The sequence below is a fragment of the Pelodiscus sinensis genome, chromosome 3, assembly GCF_052426305.1.
Source record: "Pelodiscus sinensis isolate ZL-2025 chromosome 3, ASM5242630v1, whole genome shotgun sequence".
NCBI lineage: Eukaryota > Metazoa > Chordata > Testudines > Trionychidae > Pelodiscus > Pelodiscus sinensis.
In genome coordinates, this window is record NC_143054.1 from 197,203,199 (window position 1) to 197,229,265 (window position 26,067).

The 26,067-nt window shown below is 40.9% G+C and overlaps 1 protein-coding gene across 3 annotated transcripts in view; it reads left to right on the top strand.

Annotated features, from left to right (window-relative positions):
• The window catches only part of CFAP61 (cilia and flagella associated protein 61), a 200,056-nt gene that overhangs the window by 53,070 nt on the left and 120,919 nt on the right, over positions 1–26,067 (top strand). For all 3 annotated transcript variants that reach the window (XM_075925782.2, XM_075925780.2, XM_075925781.2), the window contains exons 14-17: positions 5,901–6,027; positions 6,418–6,495; positions 8,669–8,875; positions 11,031–11,165. In XM_075925782.2, the coding sequence (XP_075781897.2) occupies positions 5,901–6,027; positions 6,418–6,495; positions 8,669–8,875; positions 11,031–11,165 (547 nt within the window). The remainder of the gene's footprint in view (positions 1–5,900; positions 6,028–6,417; positions 6,496–8,668; positions 8,876–11,030; positions 11,166–26,067) is intronic.

The following is a 26,067-nucleotide window of genomic DNA, read 5'->3' on the forward strand; positions in this document are numbered from 1 at the left end:
GATCTGTGCATACATAGAATAGAATATTTTAGTGTGTACACTTCTTTCTGCTTTGTGCACTATCCATGCTTCACATGATTAAGTTTGCAGGTGGTTGTCTTGTAGACTTGGGTTGAGTGGATCTCGAGAAAGATAAATTTGTGTTGGCTTCCCTCCATCAGTGTCAGGTACCTTCACTGTATTTTTATAGAATAGCAAAAGAAAAATTCCAAAAATTAATTATTTCATAGGAAACATAAAATTAGAAAAAACAATATGTAAATCTATTTTATATGTAGTCTGGATAAAATTTGTATTTCCCTAACATAATTAATCAAATGTTTTTTTTATTTATTCATATGAAAAGAAGGATAATTTTCCTTATTCATGGTATAAAAATAACTATATTTCCTCTCTTGTTTTCCTGAACATAAGAACAGCCAGACTGGGTCAGACCAAAGGTCCATCTAGCCCAGTATCCTGTCTTTGGACAGTGGCCAATGTCAGGTGCCCTCAGAGGGAATGAACTGAACAGATAACCATCAATTGATCCCAGTCCTATTGCCCATTTTAGCCTCTGACAAGCAGAGCTTAGGGACACTATTCCTATCCATCCTGGCTAACAGCCATTGATGGACCAATCCTCAGTGAAAGTATCTAGTTCTTTTTTTAACCCTTTGAAAGTCTAGGACTTTACAACATCCTCTGGCAAGGACTTCCACAGTTTGACTGTGCATTGCGTGAAGTACTTCCTTTTCTTTGTTTTAAACCTGCTACCTATTAGTTTCGTTTGGTGACTCCTAGTCCTTATGTTATGGAAATAAGTAAATAACTTTTCCTTATTCACTTTCTCCATACCAGTTATGATTGTATAGACGTCTGTCATGTCCCCCCTTAGTCTCCTCTTTTCTAGGCTAAGACGTAGCAGTCTTTTCAATCTCTCTTCATATGTGAGAACATAAAGCTTTCATATTTATACATTTAATATCCTTTCCATAAAAATAATACATTCATTTTTATGGTATGAGGCCTCTTACACTTAACACAGCTTGGGGCCTCAATGTCTTAATCCAGCTCTGTATGTAAAGAACCTATTTCATCTTCCACTTGGCCATTTAAGAAGTCATTAAAGTAATTACTGATAATCTTAGGCACAGCTGTTTGAGTAATTCATCAGTGAGATTGAGAGCCATATGTCCTTTTGATATTGGTGACCAAAATTAAATTGTCTTAAAGGTTTTGTAAAAGTCTCTACAGTTCTGCATATATCACTTGCATTTCAAGTAAGGTTGTTAAAATAGTAAAACGTGTAACCTCTGAAATTTTCAGCAGTTACATGTTTACAGTTGGGGGGAAAGAAAGCAGCAGCCTGGGGCGGGCGGGCGGGCAGGTACCTCCGCAGGAGCTGATACACGTGGAGAGCCGGATTAAAAGGTGGCTCCCGTGTGTACCAGCTCTCGCCTGCCTTCCACCCTGCACTGCTGCCTCTGTATCAGAGGCAGCAGCGTGGGGAGGCAAGTGGCTCCCCGAGAGCAAATACTCAGGAGGAGCCTGCTTAAAAGCCAGTTCCCTGCAAGCACCAGCTCCCACTTGTCCCACTCCCCCCGTGCCATTGCTGCCTCTGTTATAGAGGCAGCAGTGTGTGTGTGTTGTGGGGTTTCATATATCTGTGAAGGTTAACCAATGAGCCAAGGCTCATCTTTCTATTTCAATGAAAGCACAATGGTTAGGGTGATAGTGACCTTTGCTCAGAATTCCTGCATTTCTGGAGGAGAGTTTCCCTTCTGAAGAATCTCTGAAGTCAGACCTCAAAATTAACTTGTGAATAAAGTTCCATAATCAGAAAATCTAAGGGGGCAAATGTTTTAGGGTAGTGGGAAATTTTTGAAAAATGTAACATTCCATGTGCAACAACAAGCACTCCGTCATTTAAAGGCAAAATATGAAAAACAAATTATTAATATATTCTAGTTACACCATGCACTTAAAAAATACAGTGGCTGGAAAGGGACTTGCATAAAATCAATTAAAAGAGAAGCCATAGGGTTCAGTTAAGGGGGAAAGTAGGGACATTGAAGGGCAAAATCAGAAAAAGAACAGCACAGGCACAAAATGAGGTAATTATTATCAAAAACAGTAAAAGGAGTAAGCAAAAGTATTAGGTACACAAAAAGCAAGAGGGTGGCAAATGGAAGAGTAGGTCTGCTACTTAACAGGAAAGAAGAACAAATAATAGATGACAAAGCAAAGGCTGAAATGCTTAATGGATACTCTTCTTCAATTTTCACTAAAAAGCATAATAGTAATAATAATATCCTGCCTTTGAGCAGTCAGAGGAATTGGACTTCTAGAATGGGTTAATTCTGTACTGGGAGGGAAATGGGAACACATAGGCCCAGGATAGTGTTTTCTAATCTATTGTACTCACAATGGACCTGACTTTCTTGTTGAATACAGACTCCATTTTTTTGCAGATGTTCTATACCCATGCTAAAAAATTGCTTCCTGCAATTAACTGTAGATACAAATGTTACCTCTTTGACATCGAATGACTTAATTTTCTCAACTAAATATGTTAGTGTAAATCTGAGGTAAAAGAAGCCAAGAAGCAGGATTCAACAGGGAAGTTGGGAATCCAAGGAGAGAGAGCTGACTCAAAGATTAGGGGGTAGGATTGGTTCCCTAGCTTCATTATCTGGTCTGCCTCTCAGGCTCCCCATTTGCACCTGCAAATAACCAGGTGTCTAAAAATGTGCCAGCAAAAATAGCCTGAGTTAAAATTCAGGGTCCATATGTAGTTCAAGAAGAGAGTTAAGCATGACTTTTGTTTTGAAATATAGTCTTGTAGTTTAATGGTTAGATCCCTCGAGTTAATAAGTGGTCTTGTTGAAAGAGTTTTAAATTTATGTCTGCGATTTTCCAGACAAATCTCAGATTTCAGGACAATATATTTTTAAATAAAAATGATAACTAACATTTATTCTTCATAGCGGTTTGTCACCCAAAGTTAACTTAGATATATTGCACAACTTTTTAATTTGTGATGTGTTAATGACTTAAATGTTAATGCATAGAGGTTTAAATTGAAAATTAGGAAAGAAGGAATGGAAATAGGCATGGTATGTGTTATCGGGTATAGTTAACTTTGTGTGAGAAACCTTAACAATTGGAATTTGGTAAGTTCTACTGTAAATTCCTGGAGTTACAGCAACTGTCAAATTTTATATTTTTGAGCCCTGCTTATGGGAAATACTTGGATTTGTGATAGTCAGATCTGACATTCTCCTGTAGATGTCTACAGAAGCTCATGTAATATGGAATAGAAGGCAGATTCTTAGCTGGTATAAATTGTTATAGCTCTCTTCAAGTGATTAAAGATTGGAGTGACAAATGACACCAGCTGACGCTATGATCCCAGGTCTTTGACTGGAGTTGGAGAGGATGTCAACCCTGGTGTGTTCATTTTATCCGTTGTGCCAGCTGATCAGCTCCAGACTGTATATACACTTATCATTGAACAGCTAACACCTCCTGGGCTCATGGGGTTGCACATGTAACAACCTGTCAGTTTCCCCAGTGTTACCTGACTAGCTCAAGATGAAGGGACTAGAGCTTCCAAAATGGAGAGCTACTGAGTTTCCAAGGTACCACACTGTTAAACCTCATGAGTTTTCCATCTCCTCTGCTTCCCATAACCAAATAGCTGCCCATTTAGGGTATGTCTAGACTGCATCCCTCTGTCGGCAGAGAGATGCAGATTAGGCAGGTCAACATTGCAAATGAGGCAGGGATTTAAATATTCCGTGCCTAATTTGCATAAAAATGGCCACCGCGTTTTGCCGACTGAGCACTTTGTCAGCAAAAAGTGGCAGTCTAGAGGGGGATCTGTCAAGAAAGAAAGCCTTTTTCGACAGATGCTGTAAACCTTCTTGCAGGAGGCATAAGGGATATGTCGAAAAAGGCTTTCTTTCTCGACAGATCCCCCTCTAGACTGCCGCTTTTTGCAGACAAAGTGCTGAGTTGGCAAAACGCGGTGGCCATTTTTATGCAAATTAGGCGCAGGATATTTAAATCCCTACCTCATTTGCAATGTCAACCTGCCTAATCTGCATCCCTCTGCCGACAGAGGGATGCAGTTTATACATACCCTTAGTTAACTCTGTATGTATGTATGTATGCCATACCTATCCCTTCTTTTCCCTGATTATTAAAACGGTAAAAAGCTTCAAAAAATTACTCTCACCTGTCCCAAGTTCCTTGAGAACATGGTAGCAATAGCAGCCAGGAATACTTTTTCCACCTCCAGATAAGTCTTCATACCTTCCTATTGGACAAGGGCATGGCAACCATGAATGCATTAAACTCAGGAATGGATTATTATCATTCCCTGTACCCAGGGCTGCCTGTTAAGCCCACTCAAACCACATCACAGCCTGTGTGGGACTAAACTGCAGTGAACACATCATACTAGATCTCCCTACTCCTTTTTCATTTCAAGGTTCACTTCATAGACTTTTCCTTTAAACATTTTCTTAGGTTTGGACAAGCTTCTGTAGCATCTGCCTATTGATCCTTAGATTGCTGTGCTTATCAGGAACCCAATGGTGGAAGGGTCCAAAGGGAAGTTGTCAGGGATTGGAAACATTTTCAGTGTTGGGAGGCTATGGAACAAGCTAGCAAAGGAGATCAGAATGTGATTTATTCTGGTCATATTCACCATGCATTGTAAAACTGACCTCTACACCAAAGCCTACCTTGATAACTGGAGCCATTGCAGTGATTAAACAAAATGATCATTTTGAGGAAGGCAAGAGTGGAATTTACCTTTGCATTCCATTTTATGCCTTGTAATTTTACTATATTTCACTGGAACTCTGTACTCCTTGAGAGAGAGTAGTGTATGGAAACAGGAGGATGGAATGGGAAATGTGTTGCACCCTTAGCCACAGTAGTTGCTATCAACAAGACGGAAGCATCCCTTTCTGGTTCCATTTAAAGTCCAATTCAAAACCTATTTTCTGCTTGCGTTGACTTTATTATACATCCCCCCTTGCTTCCCCATTGCTAGACTTTCATCTCTTATGCACACCCACTACTTGATTTAATGTTCCAGCTGAATCTACTTTAACTCTTAATGCAGTTTGACAAATTTACAGTAAAAAGGCCAGTGATCTTTAACATTTAAACTGAAAGGAAAACTAACCCTTAAAGTCCCTCCCCTTTTGGATTGCAATAAACAATTTTTTTCTTTTCCTCATAATTGCTGACAATCTAAGGCCTCACTCAAGCAAACACAGGCGTGCTTAACTTCAAACATATAGGTAGACCTTTTTACTTCAGTAAGCCTACTCACGTGCTTAAAGTACAGCAAGTGAGGTGTTTTTCAGGATCAACGCCTAACACAGTGGTTCTTAGCCTTTCTCTGTTGGAAACTTTTTTGGGTGGCACTGATGTCTCTAGGGTTCTCTTGTACAGTGTTCCAGCATGTTTTCTTTATTCTGTTTTTTCTATTACTATTCTTTTTCTATCTCTGTTCTGTTTTCCTGTTTCCATCTGATTGTTTCTCTCTGTGTATGTTTCTTTTTTGGTCAGTTTCTTTTTTATAAGATTCTTTGTTTGCTTCCTTCCTGTGGTGGTACCATCCTCATTCACTAGAAGGGTATGTGCTGCTTGCGGAGGTGAGATGGTGAGGCTTGTCCAAATGCACTTAAAACATCAGTCAACTATTATGCAGATCCACATGGGACATTTTAAGGAAATTATGTAATGAGAATTCACAGGTTCAAAAATGATTTAATAAACTGTAGAGGCAGCACTAGTGAAAAGCATTGACTTGATTGAACTGGTCAATGAAGTCTTGTGTTGATCAGCAGGGCAAACTTTTCCTTTTCTTTTTTTTTTTTTATAATCTCCTCTAATAGATCATTTAAGGTAAGAGCAGCAACAACTAGTGATACACCTGCTGTTGAAATGCTCATCAAAACGCTTGACTTCAATGAAAGTATACTGGATGACTTAAAGGTCTTCCTTCAGGCTCGCAGAGATCCAGTGAGTACCTGTTGCGGACATACCATTAGTTGTCAATTGCAGTGTTCAATGTTAAACCTGCCAAATATTAAATATTTTTTTCCTAGGGTGCAAATCTATTCCATTGAAGTCAATGGGAAAGTGGCCATTGGCTTCCAGAGAAAAAAGATCAGGGCAATATTCCTTATGGCAGCAGGGCTCTCTTTGGGCACAGGGGCCATCCATATAGACCTTAATGCAGGCTGGTCACTATATTAGGGAAAGATGACTGTAACAGAACAGTGCACAGAATGCATGGGGGGAGGGAAAGTGTTTTAATTTTAGCATGTTATTGAAATGTATACTTAAATCAAATAGCAAATTTAGACTGCTGATCTTGTGTCAGTGATCATATTATTGTTTGTCTTTCAGGATGGAACGCCAGTCCAGGCATTTGTAGCAGAAGTTTTGGGACAGATAGTTGGCATTTCTGTTGTTAAAAATGAAATGGTAAATCTTTGTAATTTTTTTCCATTTTCCCATTTATGATGTCTGCCATGAGTTTGCACAGTGCAATGTTGATGTCATTATTATTGAATTTCAATAGCCCCAGCAAAGATCTTGGTGTTGTGGTTAGCACTGTACTTATGCACAGTAAAAGTCCATTCTCCAAAGAGTTTACAGTCCACACAAAGACAGATAAAGGCTAGCAGAAAGGAAGGTTTATTACCCATTTTTTACAGATGGGGATCTGAGGCCCAGAGAGAAATTAAGGGCCAAATTTCCTGCATCCCAATCTAAAGCCCTAACCACAAAACCATTCTTTCTCTCTATGGGTGCATCTACACTGCACTCGTAGCTTGAAATAAGCTATGCAACTTGAGCTACATAAATTGCGAAGCTTATTTTGAGTCAATTTCAAACTAGCTTATTTTGAAATTTGGTGCTGTCTCCACAACACTTAGTTCGAAATTCATCACTATTCTGAAACTCCCCTCACTCCTCATGGAATGAGGTTTACAGGGACATTGGAATAGCGAGCCCGTTATATTTCAAAATAATGGGTGCGCTCAAAAGACAAGGAGTAGTTATTTTGAGGTACCTCCTGTATCCTGAAATAGCACTGCAGTGTAGATGTAGCCCAAGTGACTTGATTCTCCTTTAAATCTGTTACTATAAACCTGTATTTTGGCCCATATTTTCCAAAAGAGAAAATGAGCAGTTTGTCCCAGCATTCTGAAAATGGTACTTCTACTCTTCTGGCTGTTTTTTTCCACAATAAATGTGTATACTGTGTTTTACTCAGAAGCTAACTTCAAATAAATTAATGTTGTTTTCAAAAATAGATAAAGGGGGCAGGTGGTGCTAAAAGCTGACAGAAAAGCTGTCAACTGTAATTGGGCAGTGAAAAGAGTGAATATTTCCGGTTCCATTTTATGTTAGTTGCTGCAAATTTAAAACTTTCCTGACATTTTGCTGATGCTAAAAAGGGAAAAACTTTTTTGAAAGATGTGTAATACAGTAATTCCTCATTTAACACTATAGTGATGTTTCAGAAAAGGATCGTGTTAAGTGAAAACGTGTTATGCGGGGTCAATTTTCCCATTGAAAATAATGGAAAAGGTGGGGGTTGCGTTTCAAGCGGTGGTGTCTGTTGGGACTGGGACATAAGGTTGGGGGAGAAAGGGGACTGGGTTACAGCAGAGAGGGGAGGTGTTTGGCTCTGGGGAAGGGAAGGGATGGGAGATTGAGTTGGGAGTATGCCTCTGTGATGGGTCTGCTGGGACTCGCACTGCATCCAGTGAGGTGAGGTTGCCAGGGAATGGCTGCTTTGCAGGGAGGCGAGGGAGGCCCCGCGCGGCTCCCTGCAACAGGCCGGCTGGGGAAACCCAGCCACCGGCCTGCAAGCAGAGGTGGAGGAGAGGGGGCAAGGCGTCTGGCGAGGGGGAGTCAGCGGGGAATGGCACAGCAAGCGGTGAACCTTCCGCCACTTTGCAAGGAGGCAGGGGAAGCCCCACGCAGCTGCCGGCAATGGGCCAGCTGGGGAAATCGTGTTATTCTGGGGACGGTTGTGTAATTCAAAAAATGTTCCCTAAAAGAAAAATTGTGCTATCACGAAAACATGTTAAATGAGGAATTACTGTACTCCGTTTTTAAACCCTGTCAAGCAAGGTAAGGACCAACCATCTCTGAAAACAGAGATCTCTGTAAGGTGGCTAAATTAGTGGAAGCCCCAGCTCTCCGAACAGGATGATGAAGGAACACCTGCACTGGGCTCCTTCCAGAGATTTTTTTTTCCCCAAAAAAAGTCTCCTTCTCAGCTTTTACTGTGTGGAAGGCAGTCTGCCCATCTGCCTGACACCTTGCAAAATAGAAAACATATTTCTTTGTAAATAGCTGTCAAAAATGTCAGGCGTTTGTGCTTTACTGCTGGTGTCAGATATACATTCCTTATAGTAAATAAAGCATGACGAGTTACCCAAATTCATTTTGATACAAAGGAAAGATTGTGAAGAAGCACTTGTTTAGGCACTGCATTTTGCTAGTGAATAACTCTCCAGGTGGTCTTGTTTGAATGCTCAGATTTCATCATTAGTCAAAATAAATGTAGTTTGCTGTCACATTTTATCACAAAACCACAACTTTTTCATCATCACTGATTTTAAAATGTCTTGTTTCCTAGGATATTGAATATATCCGTTCACATTACAACATTGAAGATTTTATTTACTTCAGTCATCACCAGCGGGAGGAACATGGCCATCTGTACCACTTTGCTCTAAATCCCATATTCCATCACTATACCAAACATTTTCTGAAAGAGATCCTTCGCTTATCTTATAAGTCTTGCCTCTACTACCCTATTTATCCACAGCCTGTGGAGGGCAAGGTAAAGGAAAAAGTTGGTAGTGCTTCTATTAAATATCATACAACCTGACTTTTATTTTCCTTTGTTTGTTGGATTGATTACTGCATATATGGTGGGTGTTTGGTATAGAGAAATGTCTTCAGAAATGTTGCAAACAACACTTTATTCTACTCTGACCATACAATCTCCATTTGTGTTGATGGGTGACATGTGGCATGGCTGGATTGTGGCTTTGCTGCAAGCCCTGTATTTGGGGCAACACATTTAATGTGCTTCCTCAATGTGGGAATCATGCCTCAGGTAGAAATGATTTGCTGTCTACCACCCCACTTGCTTCAGTGGGAGAGGTAGATTAATTTTTGTCTATACCATTACTTTCCCCTCAGCTTCCACGATGTATTCGTCAGCAGTAGCCAAAGCTCTACCCATTCACTACTCACGTCCAATGTAACTGCTCTAGGACAGATTAGTAATACCCCATTGCCCTTGCCTCACCTGGACACAATGTTCAAATAGCCAAATAGGCTCTACGTTTTGTCTCTGCATGAAAGCATAGGTGAAGAACAGTTTGCTCATGTTGTGTATCAACTAGGGAATATGACATGATATATTCATTGAAATGCTAATGCAGCTTGTGTACCCTTAAGTGACTTGCTCATCAGTTACATGGCGTATTTTAAAATGTCAAGATATAAAACGTTCATATTGCACTTGGATGCAAACTGCTATTCACATCTCAGTAGTCAGAGCTCAGGGCACTCAGTGTAGACATAGGCAGTCACTGAAAGTCCGTGGCACTTTGGCGTCTCAGTCACTTTTGAAAATAGGACTTAGGCTTGTAGGTAACTTAGACACATTTGAAAATTTTACACTAAATCTCCTTTTCTTTTCTAGCATGGGGCCTGTCTAGACAGAAAGCAAACTAGGATGTAGCACTAGTATGCTGTTTATGGCCATGTAGACCATTCTACTGTGCACTCACAGTTCCCTACTTCACATTGACCTATTCCCATTTCAAAATACAGTAAATCAAAACACACTATAGGATACTTTTAGTGCAATGTGGCAAGTTCCACACTGCCAGTTAGTACACAGCATGTTAGAACACTATCAACATACATCTCAGCTTGCCATGTACTAATTCTCTGTGTTGAGAAGCCCATCTAGGAATACACATGATGAATATATAAATTTTCAGGATAGTCATTTTGCTTCTCCAGCATGTATACTTCTAGATAGATTACCATTCTTCGGCCTTTAATAATTGCCTCCTTGAGAAACTAACCTCATTGAGTAACATTTGTCTTTTATGGTTCTCTACTTCCATTGTTGTGAATGACACTTAAACAGGGATGGCTGGAGAAGATGAGTTAAGTCTCAGTAATATTTTCTTCCTGGTCTATTTCTAGATTAAAGCAATTTAGCTGTAACTCAGCAATGTATTCTAACTGGTAAAATATTATTCTGTTCAGCTTACATTATAATAACATTAATCATGATTAAGTTTTTGGTGTTTGTGGCTATGATGTCAACTTCAAAGGCACTTCGGTGTAATTTGCTTTCTGTTAATGTCCACTCTGTTTCTGATAATTCTCCTATTTTGTCTCTTCCTATTTTGATGTGTAATTGGGCCAGTCATACTGGAATAAAGGCTGCTTCTAATGACCTGCACTATCCAAGTTAACATTTGGGAGTTTTGTTCAGTTCAAATATTTTCCACTTTATTAACATTTATCGCTTGGATGAAATTGACATTTCAGTCAGTATAGATTTTCTATATAAATTCTTACACCAGCGTTTGCCAAGCAAGCAAAGGTTAACAGTAAGCAGATAATACAGCTTAATGAGGTCAAATCAAGCTGATTCATGATCACTGTGGAGAAAAATATCCTCCTGGGGAAAATACTTGTGCTGAAAAATCCCATAAACCAAACCACTTGTTTATCTGTCATTCCCACAGAGATAGTAATGTAATTACTCTCATAATTATCTTCATTAGTGTCAGGAATTATCCGCAATTCATTCCTCTGCTCTGACTGTGTTTGTTTGTTTGCTGATTTTTCTCTGATTTAGCCAACAGAGTTAAGAATTTTGTATTTGCAAAGCCATACAACAGACATCTGTGATGCACTGTTCTGACATTCTCTGTGCTAAAATATAGATTGCTGTCTTTCAGTTTCAGAATCCCTATGCCCATTCCCTGACATCTGCCCTTCATTACATGGTTCCCGTGCGACCAAGACGACAGATTGTCTATCCTCTGGAAAAGCTTGGCATAAACGCTCCATCAAAGCAGGTCTCCAAGGATCAGGTGGGTAACAGAAGCAGCAGCAGGCAAGAGGCATAGTGCCAGCTAATGCAGGGTTTGGCAGATGGGATGACATTACTGTCTTAGTGTTGATAGGCTGCTTCTTAATTACATTCAATGTGGTGTTCATACCCTTACAGTCTAAGCTTTTCTTATGCCCTACTGTATCTCTTTCAAAGCATATATTACCAACTGAATATTATAAACCACATCCAATGAATGCTACAGTGTTTCCCTATTAGTAAATATTTTCAGGTTTGCTATACTTCCTACAAAATTAGTTTGAAACTCATAGATTTTAAATTATTTTAAACATAGCTGTTTGTACTGATGATTTTATCCTCTCATTACTTTATGGTGGTACTCTGCTTTCAAGACAAAAAGTGCAATGATACACTTCTGACAACTTGTGTAGAAATACTGTTTGATATGTTTTTAAATCAATTTATTCTTAAAACTCACAGCCAGTTTCATTTAATGCTCCAGAATCCCTTCAAAAACCATTGCAAAGTGCCAGTAATGATTTAACAGCAAATCCCCTTAGTCAAAGTATATATTTATAGAACTCTCATAGGCTTAGGGATGCTAAACTGGAAGCTTGTTAAAGTTACATTTGTTACACTTTTGTGCATTAAAATATCTTTATTTTTTAAATGACTAAAATCTATAAAGATGCTTTCTTTTAAGTAACCAGCGAAGTTAAAATATCAGGAAAAAAGCCTAATACCCGTGATGGATATTTTCTGTAAGTGGATGTAATTTACTTGGGGAAACATAATTAGAGAATTTTATATCTCTTTAATACTAAATTCCCCTTTGTCAGGATCTTGTATAATATCCTTTAGCACTGTCCCTCCATAACTGGTAGGTAGTTTGTGGCATTGTATACTTTTGATTAGTCATCAATTGACAGAGCAGAATTCCAGAACCTGTCTTAGGCAATTGGATTGCATGTTGCTTTTTGGAACAATCCTTCCTTTCATATAATATGTCTCCTGCCTGCCTATTCTCTGCCTCATTGGGTGCCTATCCTTTTCCATTAAACTGCTTCCTATGTATCTTAAAATTACACTGAAGTTGCCTTAATGGCAGAACCACTTTTTCTGGAATCACCAAACACTACCCTGACTTCTCATTTTTGAGACTTGTGTTTATGGGTTTCATCAAATGCTATACACAAGTTCTTCCTGAGGATTGTGGGTAGGATTAGTGGGAATTGCATGAAAGTTCCCAAACTTAATTGATTCATTTTATATGAAAAGTAAGGACTTTTCAAGTCACCATTAGCATTTTACTGAAAGAGAAATAGAGCTTAGCTGCTTTGCTGGGGTCCTCACATAGACACTAACATTCAACAATTATTTCCAAGGAGCTATTTTCCATCTAAACTGGAGGCCTGGGGATGCTGAGTCTCCAGTAACTTGAGGGTTACTCTAGTCCACTACTACTACTCATAGCTTTTTGAAGTAACAGTAGCATGAAACCGGCAACACTAAACAGTGGTTTCTGTTGAGTAAACACTGTGGCCACAATGAGTCATTTTAATAACTGGAGGCAGCCTAGTGAGTGGACTGATTGTCCTACTGAAAATACGAGGAAGGCTCTGCTTTCTGACACTGTCTATGTCAGCGATTCTCTCTGTGGTCTTTAAGTCACTTCCCTCTCCTCCTTCCCTCATGCACTGAAAACTCTCAGGAAGGAAGAACGGGAGCCATAAATAAACCTGTTCATCCTGCAAAATATCACAGCCAAGTCACCAGTGTAATGTGATGAAGGAGACTGAACTCTACAGCTAGAACTAATAAAATCAAGTGTCATCTAGTGGATGTGATTATTACATTTTTATGATAGTCTCATAGGATCCAGCCAGGCAGAGTGCACACAGAAAAAAGTGATCTCTGCCCTGAAGAGCTTAAAATCTAGACCAGACAAAAAGTGCATAGACTGAGGTGATCCCATTGAAAAATGTCATTTTGGTTCCACATTTTAAAAAAAAGTCTGCATTGTGGGAGCACAGGTACAATAAGTGGGGTTGGTGAAAGGGATGAGCTAATAGGAGCCAAGAGTAAGAAAAGGGGAAAGAGTATATTGATGAGGGAGAGGAAGCAAACAACTGATCAGCAAAAAATAAAAATATCCAATGTCCACATTTAGAGCAGAGTCTGATGAGAGCCCTTGCATCTAGGGGTTCTGAAGCAGGGTATCCTCCTACCCACATGGAGGAGTGAAGGGGTCTCAGTGGGTCATGGAGGCATGGGTCCCACTTCTGGATCCATGGTAGCCGGAGGGTCCCAGTCTGGTTTCACACTTCTGTATTCTGGTTCTCCAAGTATGTGTTGAATGGAGAAGTCTTTCTCCTGAATGTGAGAAGTATTTCTTCTTGACCAGTGCTGGTGATCATTTTGTGCCTTGATGCATGAAGACTGAGAGCCCTTGTAATTTTATCTTCATTGATGTATCTGCCAATTTTTTTTCTTATTGACTACAGCCCAAAAGCTGTAGTGTCAAATAATTGTAGTTCAGGAAATGTGACGTTTTTCATTTGAATGCCCACCATGACCAGCTACTGAGTTGTATCTGTTTATTTTTGCTATGAAAACACTTTTTCTAATATCCTTGCTTTGGGTGCCTATTCCTGACCCCTGTTGCCCATTTGCCTTCAATCTCTTGTCTCTGCAGCTTCGGACTTGCTTTCTGCCTCCCTGTTGTCTGCCCTTCTCTCACTCCAGCTGCTGGGACATGTCTCTGTCTCCTGTAGTAAGCGCTTCAGGCTGAGCAGCTCAGTAGTTCTCTGGCTAAGCACAGCCTTTGATTTGCATGCATACACACCCCGCCAATGGACCATCAATAGCTTAGTATCCTAGGAACTTTACACACTGGGAGCCCTGGGGCACTGGTGAGTTGTGCAGCCACTTTAACATGTTCCAGCCACCTTGTGAGCATGGAAAGATTCACTTCTAACTATTAAAAAAATTTAAAACAAGGAATGGTCCTGCAGCATCTTGGAGACTAACAAAACAGTGTAGATGGGACCATGAGCTTTCGTGGGCACAGCCTACTTTCTTCAGATGAGTGGAGTGAGAACTGTTGCTCCACTAGGAATAATTATGACAGGGTCTGCCAGGACTCATTTCACCCTTTCATTCCTCCAAAGAGCAGCTCAGAGATGTAAACCAGATGACCTTTGCTTCACTTAAATTACAATGTGTGGAATTGCCAATCCAGGCTGAACTCAGACTTGTTGGGAAGAAGCAGTTTCCCTGCAAGCCTGGACTGGTTCTGTCACATACAAACAAGCACTAGTCATTGTCTGATCCAGTTGAGCGCTAGTTTTTTTTCTCCTCATCCCCTCCATCAGATTTTTCTGCTCCCCTTCCATGGCTTGAAAAGAAACACACCCTCCTGCAGAAGGCCTGTAACCTGCTCAGCATTAAGGCAGTTCAGTCTGTCACACCCAGGGTATGTCTACACTGCAGAGTTTTTCCGGAAAAACAGCTGTTTTTCCAGAAAAACTACACTTATGTCCACACTGCAATTGCGTTCTTTCAGCAGGTTCTTCTACCTCTTTCTATGCGGAAGAAGCCTTTTTCTGAAAGTTCTTTTCAAAAGTGTATGTGGATGGGGAAGAGGGTTTTTTTCTGAAAGAAGAGGAAAGAGAAAAAAACACAGGTGCCCAGATGGCAGACAGGGGAGATTCCAGAAGACTGGAAAAGGGCAAATATTGTGCTCATCTATAAAAAGTGGAATAAGAACAAACCAGGAAACTACAGACTGGTCAGTTTAACGTCTGTCCCAGGGAAGATAATGGAGCAGGTAATTAAGGAAATCATATGCAAACACTTGGAAGGTAATAAAGTGATAGGGAATAGCCAGCATGGGTTTGTGAAGAACAAGTCATGCCAAACTAATCTGATAGCTTTCTTTGATAGGATAATGAGCCTTGTGGATAAGGGAGAAGCGGTGGATGTCATATACCTAGACTTTAGTAAGGCATTTGATACGGTCTCGCATGATATTCTTATTGATAAACTAGGCAAATATAACTTAGATAGGGCCACGATAAGGTGGGTGCATAATTGGCTGGATAACCGTAGTCAGAGAGTTGTTGTTAACGGTTCTAAATCCTGCTGGAAAGGGATAACAAGTGGAGTTCCGCAAGGGTCTGTTTTGGGACCCGTACTGTTCAATATCTTCATCAATGACGTAGATATTGGGATAGAGAGTACGCTTATTAAGTTTGCAGATGATATACCAAACTGGGTGGGGTTGCAACTTCTTTGGAGGATAGGGACATAATTCAAAATGACCTTAGCAAGTTAGAGAAATGGTCAGAGGTAAACAGGATGAGGTTTAATAAAGAGAAATGCTCCACTTAGGAAGGAACAATCAGTTCCATACATACAAGATGGGAAGCGACTGTCTAGGAAGGAGCATGGCAGAAAGAGATCTAGGGGTCATAGTGGACCACAAGTTGAATATGAGTCAACAGTGTGATGCTGTTGAAAAAAAAAAGCAAATATGATTCTAGGTTGTATCAACAGGTATGTTGTAAGCAAAACTTGTGAAGTCATTCTGCCGCTCTACTCTGCACTAGTTAGGCCTCAGCTGGAGTACTGTGTCCAGTTCTGGGCGCCACATTTCAAGAAAGATGTGGAGAAATTGGAAAGGGTACAGAGAAGAGCGACAAGAATGATTAAAGGTTTAGAGAACATGACCTATGAAGCCAGGCTTCATGAACTGGTTTGGAAAAAAGAAGATTAAGGGGGGACATGATAGCGGTTTTCAAATATCTAAAAGGGTGTCACAAGGAGGAAGGAGAAAATTTGTTCCTCTTGGTTTCTGAGGACGGGACAAGGAGTAATGGGCTTAAAGTGCAGCAGGGGAGGTTTAGATTGGACATTAGGAAAAAATTCCTAACTCTCAGAGTGGTCAAATATTGGAATAAATTGCCAAGGGAGGTGGTGGAATCTCCCTCTCTGGAGATATTTAAGAACAGGTTAGATAGACATCTGTCAGGGATGGTGTAGACGGAGCTTGGTCCTGCCTTGAGGGCGGGGGGCTGGACTCGATGACCTCTTGAGGTCCCTTCCAGTCCTATTATTCTATGATTCTATGGCCACTCCGTCCATAGTAATCACAACTTAAATGTGAGATAGTGTCCACATTGATTGGACGCTATCTTTCGAAAAAGCAGATCGCTTTTTCAATGCACTTTTGCAGTGTGGATGCTCTCTTTTGAAAGAAGTTTTTCTGGAAGATCTCTTTTGGAAAAGCTTCTTCTGAAAGAAGCCTGCAGTGTAGACCTAGCCACAGAAAGAACTGTTTTACTGTGTCCAAAAAAAATAGATCTGTCTCCTGTCAATCCCTTCATGTGAAGAGTGAAGTTCAGGGTTGAGATGGTGACTCTTCAGATCCAGGAGATCTGTAATTTGATTGCCCATCTTTGGAGGATCCTTACCCCTGTGTTCTCCCTTACCCCATCCTGTTCTCCACAGGCCTTTTCATATTTGCCTAGATCAGTATCGCTTCTAGTATGGCCATGGCCTTTGGATTCTTAGTGTCCCTTTGCTTATGGTCATAATGATTATGACTCTGAGCAAAGGCTGAATCCGCGGCTCAGTTCTTCACTGCTTTGAGCTCTGTTGCCTAGGCCTGTATCAAAGCAACCAGGGGGCTGCTTTAACTGATGTCACTGCCTCTTCACTCCCACAGCTTCTATGCTGGGTCTATAATGACCCCTCTCATGAGGGCCAGAGCCCAGTATTTTATACTGTGAGAGACCTGTGAATCTCCATTTTCTTATGGTACAAATAATTTGCTTTCAGATCCAATAAATCATGTAATATTGAACCTTTAAAAGTGTGATCGTACCTTGTGTGTAAAAATTGTTTTTCTTCAAGGATCTGGAGCCGGGCAACACCGGGTAAGTCTTCTAGTAATAAATAAAACATTTTATAATGTTCTAAAACCTCTTCCTTTGGCACATAGCTACATTTCTCTATTTTGGCCAGCAGCAGGCAATATTGTCCTCAGAGTATTTCTGAGCCAGCTGGAAACAGGAAGTACAGGAATATCACTCAGAATGCATGTTCTCACAAAAATTCCAGCTCAGTTCTGCCAGACCCAGGAGGTTTGGATATGTGTTGAAACTTAGAGATGTCCTTTCAAACTGAATCTCTGTTATAGTTGAGGGGCCCCATCTTTTCTCAAAATCATTTCTGGATGCGCATCTATCACACTACCTTCTCTCATGACCGTTTAAACTCCTATCTGCTCACTAAGCGATCACATCATTTCCAAAACTCTTATAAATCAAACCAAAATGTCCAATCCATGTATTCTGAATCAATAACTTGAGTTAAACAGCCAACTATCATAAGAATAAAAGACTCAGGATTTTAACTTCCATATTATTTAAACAAATGAGATATTATTCGTGAGTCCCACCTGTCAGTCATTTTTAGCCATGGTATAAATTAAAATAAAAAGAAACAACATGATAAATAAACCTGTTAACATAAAGTGCTTCTTATTTGTAAAATGCTTATAATTAATTGTAGAGTAGAAAGCTATATATAATTAAATAATTGTATAATGATATCTTCATAAATAAACAATTTATAAATTATTGTTTACTCTCTCACCATCTGGGAGCATTCTATTATCCATCTGCTCCAAGGAATTATCAGTATAAGGACCTGAGATGAAGCTCTAGTTTAGCCACCTTGTGCCTGCCTCAATGTGTTTTAGGGTGGTATTTAGTTTAGTGTTAGTTGTTGTTGTTAGTATATAATTAATTAAATGGTAATGAGTGAATTAGTTTTTCCATGTCCCCCCCCCACCTTTTTTTTCCCTAGACACTGGTCAGTCTTGCTGGGCATGCCTGACTTCAAATGCTGCCTCTGTTGGGAGGGTATCTGGGTCAGCTATGGCCACTCTGGGTGATCTGGTGCTTGGAATCTGTGTGTGTCTCATCTCTCAAAACTGTAACTTCTGACTAGCTCAAATCTAGAGCAAGAAGAACTGGGAGACTAAACTGGCTTATTATGACAGAGCACTCCTTCTATCTGCTTCTCAGTCAAATCAGGAGACACGCACCGCTGTGCGACTGTATTTGAGTTGATCCAGTGCCCATGGCCTCGGCCCAGGTCTCCCTAAGAAGACCCAGGGAAAGCTCAGAAAAAGAGGAGCTCAGTCTCCCATCACAAGGATCTGGCTGCCAAAAGGCTGTGATCTCCCACTAAGTCTGTGGTCTCAGAGACCTCAATCTCTCAGGGTGTGACAGAGGAATGTAAATTAGGCACTTCGAAATTGCAAATGAAGCCAGGATTTGAATTTCCTGCACTTCATTTGCATAATCGCGTCATGGCGCTCTTTTAAAAAAAAACGCTAATTCGAAAGTAAAACCACAGTCTAGACGCAGGTCTTTCGAAAATGGAAGCCTTTTTCAAAAGATCCTGTAAACCTTTTTGAGGTTTTTGAGGTTTACAGGATCTTTTGAGAGAGGCTTCCATTTTCGAAAGAACCGCGTCTATGCTGCGGTTTTACTTTTGAAAGAGCACCATGACGCGATTATGCAGATGAAGCATGGGAAATTCAAATCCTGGCTTCATTTGCAATTTCAAAGTGCCTAATTTACATCCCTCTGTCAAAAGAGGGATGTAGTCTAGACACACCCTCAGCTTGGCACTGTGGAGGCAAAAGACTCTTCCTTCAGTACCAACTGGGTGAGAGTTCTCATAGCACTTGAGAGAAGCATAGTCCCAGCATGTCTCCAGTACATCTGTGAAGAATAGGAGGCCCTATAGAGCACCACTATTTGTCAGGTTTACTATCAATGACTTCTCACTCAGCACATTTGGTACTGGAAAAAATCAAAGTGACAGATAATTTTGGCCCTCTGTCAGTGCACTACAGATTGATGGTACCATCCACCTCCACTGTTGCATTCTTACTGACCCCCTTGGTACTGCAGGAATTCTGGTACAGACGACCTGGAGTCCACAGTACTTATGGGTATCTAAAGACTCTTGATGCTGACATCCTGGTTATCCGGATTACCATTGCTTCTCAGTGCCATAAGATTCTCTGCCTTTTTTTTTTTTTTTTTTTTTTTACTGGAGCCTCTCCCCTGGAAGACATTAAGAAAGATGAAGTGTCATTCAATCAGTCTCTTGTATATTAGTGCAGTGTTTCCCTCCACCTCTGTACAGGAACCCATAGTTCAACAAGGATCCTCGTTCAAGATAGATGGTGTGATTCAGTTCTGTTGGCCAATCCCCTCTCATATGGGCCCCCCAGACACCATACTGGGATTCTTGGGCAGCCTCTTAGCACCAATTTGTCAGACCTCCACTCTATTTCATTGTGAAGTTAGCGTTCTACAGTCCCCTCTATCAACCCCCCATCATAAGGAAACCTTTGAAGAACAGTAGAGTTGGGCAAGTAACAAGGCCACCCCTCTAACTTCCATTACATTTTTTTGTCTCCAGACAAGGCAGTCATGCCTCACCACCATTGATGGCCAATGATTTTTGCCAGTACCAGGACTTAGAAAAGAGTGTGTCTGACACTCTTCTGATAATTCTTGAGGGAGTCATTATCCGCTAATGAAGCACTCCTAGACCCAATGAAGACTGCATGGCAAACTCCTGCTAACTTGTAGGTGTGCAGATAAGAAATATTATGTTCCATTTAGGGACTCAGAATTTTTGTTTCCCTGCCCCACCTCTCTGTTATTCCTTAGTGCTGTAAATAAGGAGAGTAAATAGCATTACTCCAGTCTATCCTTCAAAAGGGTGTCCCTGGCCTCAGACACAGGTGAGGGGTCTTCGAACCCAAATGGTGTTTGTCAGAGGCTGGAGAAGGATGGCAGGAGACAAATCGCTTGATCATTGTCTTCGGTCCACCCTCTCTTGGGCACCTGGTGCTGGCCACTGTCGGCAGACAGGCTACTGGGCTAGATGGACCTTTGGTCTGACCCAGTACGGCCGTTCTTATGTTCTTATTTACAGTGATATGGTGGTGTGTACTTACCTAACATGTAAGGTTTTTGAGTCCTTACTTGGGTGGAGGACCTCATTGGTCTTCTCTGCAAATAATTTTTGCTTGTCGAATGGGAGGTCCTCTATCTTAGTGTGCAACTCCCTTGGGACCCCCGCATTTTGAAGTCAAGAGGCTCTACGCATCACTATTGAGGTTGCTGTAGAGTATGCTGCTGTGTCAGTAACATTGAGGGCCATTTGGAAGGCCATTCACACAGTAGAGTAGCCCTCTTAAACAATCAATTATTAATAATGTAATCCATATTCCTTATCCTTTTCCTTTATAATTATTCTCATTCAGAGGGTATGTCTACACTATGGAGTTTTGTCGAAAAAATGGCCATTTTTCCAACAAAACTTGAGGAATCGCACACTGCAATTGTGTTCTTCTGCAAGAAAATCGAAAGAACAAAGGGATTTTTCCGGCATTGGTAATCCTCATTCTACAAGGAAGAAGCCTTTTTGCGAAAGAGCTGTTTCGCAAAAAGACGTGTGTGGACGGGGAAGAAGGAGTTCTTTCGGAATAGGAAAGAGGAAAAAGCACTGGTGCCTTGGTGGCCATTCTGTCCGTAGTAATCACAGCTTACATGCGAGAAAGCGTCCATTCAGTCTGGACGCTCTCATTCAAAAAAGCAGATCACTTTTTCGATGTACTTTTGCAGTGTGGATGCTCTTTTGGAAGTTTTTTTGGAAGATCTCTTCTGAAAAAAACTTCTTCCAAAAGAAGCCTGTAGTCTAGAGCAGTGTTTCTGAAAGTGTTCCACGGAATCACTCTCAAACACATTAACGGGCCGCCCCGGTTTGTTTATTTACCGGCGCAGTGGCCACGGAGCCTTGCAGCTCCCTTTGGCTCCGTTTTGTTCTTTGCAGCCAAGGGGAGCCACGGGAAGTGGTGGCCTGGCCCACGCCGCTTTCCATGGCTCCCCTTAGCTGTAAAGGACAAAACTGCGCCAATGGGAGCCACGAGGATCCGTGGCCGCAGCGCAGTAAATAAACAAACCGGGGCGGCCAGTTAATGTGTTTGAGTGATTCCACGGAACACTTTCAGAGACACTGGTCTAGGCATAGCTAGAAAGATCCTAAAAAGTTGCACAAACACATATACTGCATAGGAGTCAATTTATCCTGTATACCGTAAAATGTAGACACTTCTGGACTTGAAGTTGGCAGCTGTTGAAGAACACCAAGCAATGCTATACAAATTAGAGAAGACTAATCTTCCTGGGGTATTTGGCATGTTATCTAATGTTATCTAACACTAAATATCGTATTCAACTGTAGACTTTTTCAAACGGATTTCTGAAACAATTCTAAGCCACCTCCCTCCCAGGCAGCATATGCAGAAGTTGATTCTCCACACCACAAGTATTTGGATTAGAAAGGTGCGGCTGCAAGTTAATTATTAAATGACTCTTGCAAAGCAAACCATTAATCTTATGTGTTGCTCCAATGCTCTTATCATTTAACTAACTAATTGAAATATGCCCAACGTGCCTGCTGGCTTATAATATCTCAGTCAACCTGGGATACACAATAACAAGACCACATGTTTGCCCCCAACCACCACTTTACACGTGGAAAAAATCAGGGGGGGATCTTTAATGTACTGAATAATGGCTAGACAAGACCCCTTGTCCCAGTGAGGTTGCACTGGAAGGACTCTTTGTAGGTGGAATTAAGCAGGAATGTTCACTGCTTGAAGTTCATGTCTTTTATCTCCCTCAGTAATAAAGATTGTAAAGGGAACTAAATTAGTAGCATCATTTAGAAAAAAGGGGGACATCTATAACCTGTGGTCTGCTGGGATACTTTCCACTCTCCAGTACACTTTCCCTTAGGTCAGAGGGTATTTTAAAGAGTTGAACAATGTTTTTAGTAGGAAGAGTTTGGCAACCATTATATAGTCACTTCCCTGTGCCATAAAGAAGATTGCAGCGTTTCGGTGTTATGATTTTGTGTGGTTGTTTTTCACTTATATATCTTGCCGTTTGGAGCTATTCCCTAGTTACAGTACTGCAGTGTATTGTTTTTAACATTGAAAAACACTTGTGGTCCAAGTGGTGGTAAAAAGATGATTCTCTGATCTAAATGGCAAAGTTACTATATATTTACATTCAAGTTAAAAAGAAATGAAAACATTGCTATATCTTACAGTGCATGCATAGAATCATGTTGAAATGGTAAACAAAGGCTCAGGGTGCATGGTTTTCATTTAACCAAAAGAGAGGTATTAATTTTTAAGAGGTAACTGTTGCTTAAGATGCGGTTGTGCATGAGTAATACATTTTTAATGATTTTCTTGTACGTGCATGGATTAAAATCCATTATTTATTGTACCTTCTCTTGCCTAGTAAAGGTGCTGCTTTTATAGCACCAACAGTCATGCAAACACATTTATTTTGAACTGATGGCTGCTAATAAATTTCCGTACTGTAAATGTCAGTGGGTTTTGTGTGTTGCTGCCATTACATCTTGTTTGGAAGGCTGAATATTACACAATTATGGGAGGCACCAGATGGCATCATTAACAGGAATGCTCTGAATGTTTACCACTTATGTGCATGTGTGAAATTAAAAGTAAGATGACCTCTCCGTACTTTGAAAGCATGATGTCAGTAGTATACAGGTGTTAATGTCATTTGCAGTGAACTAGAATATTCATTCCTGCCTACAAAATAGGATGGTTTTTTCATCTCTTTGAAAACAGCTTGTAGATTGGACCCATGCTAAGTGTAAGAGCAGTTTGTAAAGAGGGAATAGATGTTTTTTCCAAAGAAACTTGCTGTTCAGTTTTATAAAATGAAAAGCCACAGCTGCTGTCACTAAAATGTAACTCTGCTACAGTAAGCAATGAATAAATCTCCCCTTGTATCACATTATTGATATTTAGCCTTGCTGTGCTAATTATTGTCAATATAAAATTTGATGTTGCTGGTTTTATTTTTATTAAGGTTTATTTTTAAAGGTTACAGGTTTCAGCCTGTTCTGAATTTGTCAATGTATTTTTTTTGTCAGGCAAGATGCCACTTTGATAACTTTGGAACATGTTGTTATCTACAGAATAGGCACAATAGGTAGAGTTCTGCAGTCTTTCATTCTGCTCTGCTAACATGCAGCAACCCCGCTTTGAAAGGGGTGAGAAGGTAGTTGGCATCTTTAGGTGCCTCCTGGAGGCAGTAATGCTCAGCAATTGTGCTGTATCCCCCTCCAAAGCTATCCCTTTGGTGTGACTGACCTTGCTGAACCAGACAGATCTATGGAATTTTCTGAGTTAAAACCCAGCAGGTGTTTTCACAGCCCTATCTATTAGTGTCTCTCTGAACTGAAGCAGTAAGGTGCAGCTGAGCCTCGTTAGTCTCCGAGCCTTAGGTCTGGAGGGTTTTGCTCTCTAAAAGCCAGAAGAGAGAGCTCTAGAGACAGAAAATCTGCACATTTATCTTATTTTGCATTTATAGCTGATCCTTATTTAGCTTTATTTAAAGGTTTTAAGCTGCATGAAGGGAATGTGGCCAGAGACTGATGCCCTCTGTCTGCTGTGTTGGCTACACGAGAACCATGTGAAATACACAAGAAATACGAGAGATACTTTTTGTAGCCTAGTCTGTTATCCATGACATTTATTCCCAGCCACACAGATCCCAGCTCTGTGTCTCAGTATCATTCTCCATGCCCGTATAAGCCCACTGAAGTCAGAGGATGTCTTTCCATTTCACTGAGTTTTGGGTCAGGCTCTCCTGAAGTTGCCAGTAAAGGGCAAGCTTTGGTTTTAAAAATGGCCAGTGGCAGCCATATAAACTAACACTAAGAACAGGGCTAGAGAGAGTATTTAGAGTACCACTGACCTCAGTGAGGCTCTGCATGAGCATGTAGGTCAAACTGCAAAGATCAGCCTGCAGGGTTAGGGCCCAGCAGATCTTTTCCCCAGCAGATATTTTTCTACCTCAATTAACATTCTGCTTTAGTCTCAATTAATGTTACTCGCCTGTTGACTTCAACTGGAGCTATAGTGCTCATTAAACAATAAGAAGAAATGTTTAAAAATATATTCGGAACAAAAAGAATCCTGGCAGTGGTATAGTTCCGCTGCTATGTAGAAATAGTAGAATTGGTGATGATAATACAGAAGAGGCAAAAGTGTTTGATAATTGTTTCTGTTCTGTTTCTGGGGAATAAGCAGATGAATGGTCTCATCTTATGATGGTGATAACAATTTCCATTCTGCAGGATGTGAAACAGAAGCTACTGAAGTTAGATCTTTTAAAACCACCAAGTCCAGATAATTTGAATCCAGGAATTTTAAAGGAGCTGACTGAGGAGCTCATTGGACTGTTAATGTTGATTTTCAATCAGTAGTGGAGCACTGTGGAACTTTCAGAAAACAGGAAGAAAGCTAATGCTGTGGCAATTTTTAAAATGTGTAAATGGAATGGCCTGGGAATTATTCACTGCTCAGCTTGACTTAGCTCCTAGGCAAAATAATAGGCTAATATAGTATTCGATTAAAGGAAGGTAGTAATGTTGGTTTATGCAAAATAAATCCTGCCATGTTAACTTGATATCCTTTTTTGATTGCTCTAAGGGGCCCCAGATTAATACTGTGAGTTCCATCATATTGGAGATGGGCATGGAATTTATCAAAGTTGCCCAGGTGAATGGCATAGATTGCCCAGATTTCTTTGGTTAGAGGACGTATGGTCAGAGAGTCTTACTTGCTTCAAGTTCACAGTGTGGAACTGCTGTCATTGGAAAAATACAGGATAAAACTCTTATGCCTTTAGCTAAAGTGCATTCGGAGTGTGGAGGATTGGGAGAATACCTTAAAAGTGGAGTTGTTGGATCATATTCTGGTGTGAAGCGATGTGTTAACTAGGACTAAAGCTGTTAATATTGTAACTCATAGTAAAAAGGAATATTGTTCTGTAATCCCCGAAGGGAAGGGTAAAGACAAAGAATCAATCTCTTACCCTTGTGTATGAGAGAAAAGTAGCATGCCCTCAAGGCTGATGGGAAGGAGTTAACCCCATCGTGCCAGCATTTTGCAGATGAGCAGAGGGCAGACTCTACTCTAGAAAGCTCAAGGGGAAAGGAAATGGGGCAAGGTTTTCTGAAAAGGAAGCAGATTTACAGGAAAGCTCCCAGGAGGAAAGAGAAAAGCCCTGGGAAACTTTACAAGCAGTTATGCCTGCCTAGAGCCATGGGAAGTTAATGTTCCTGGACCATAACTGCTCTTTTCCTGGTCACTTAAGAGCACAGAGACCTATGAGGCCCGCACATGGTTAGTACATGGTAGAGCACTGATTAGTAAACGCAGCACAGTGTAGCTCACATTGAAAGGAAAAGGGGTGGTTCTCATCCTCGCTGAACAGTCAGGAGCCATGGAGAAGCAGATGATGAAGGGCTGCTATAGTAAACACTGTGCCAAGGAAAGGTATTTATGGTGTAGTCATTAAGGCCACCACCTGAAGCATAGAGATGTGTGCCTGTCTGGTTCTGGTCATCACTACAACTGACCAAAGTAGAGGGGGGCACCGAAGAGTACCCCAGTTGCATGGTGTCCATGGCAACTTCACTGAAGCGTGCATTCCCTGTACAGCAGACCAGCCTCCTGCTGCCATCTCCAAGTGGGCTGGCATGAAGCAACAGCTCTGTGAAAGGCTCGATGCCATGCTTCGCTCCTCAGATAGGCCACATCTCTAGCTGTCCTCCTGGAACAATCTAGCATCATGTGCTCCCTGCCTGAGAGAAGCCACGCACCATGCAGCACTCCCCCGGAGCAGCTTGGCACATAATAGTGTACCATCTGAGCAGCCGACTGCTCTACAGTGCTACCTCTGAGTGGCCTGCCGCCAAGCAATCACAAC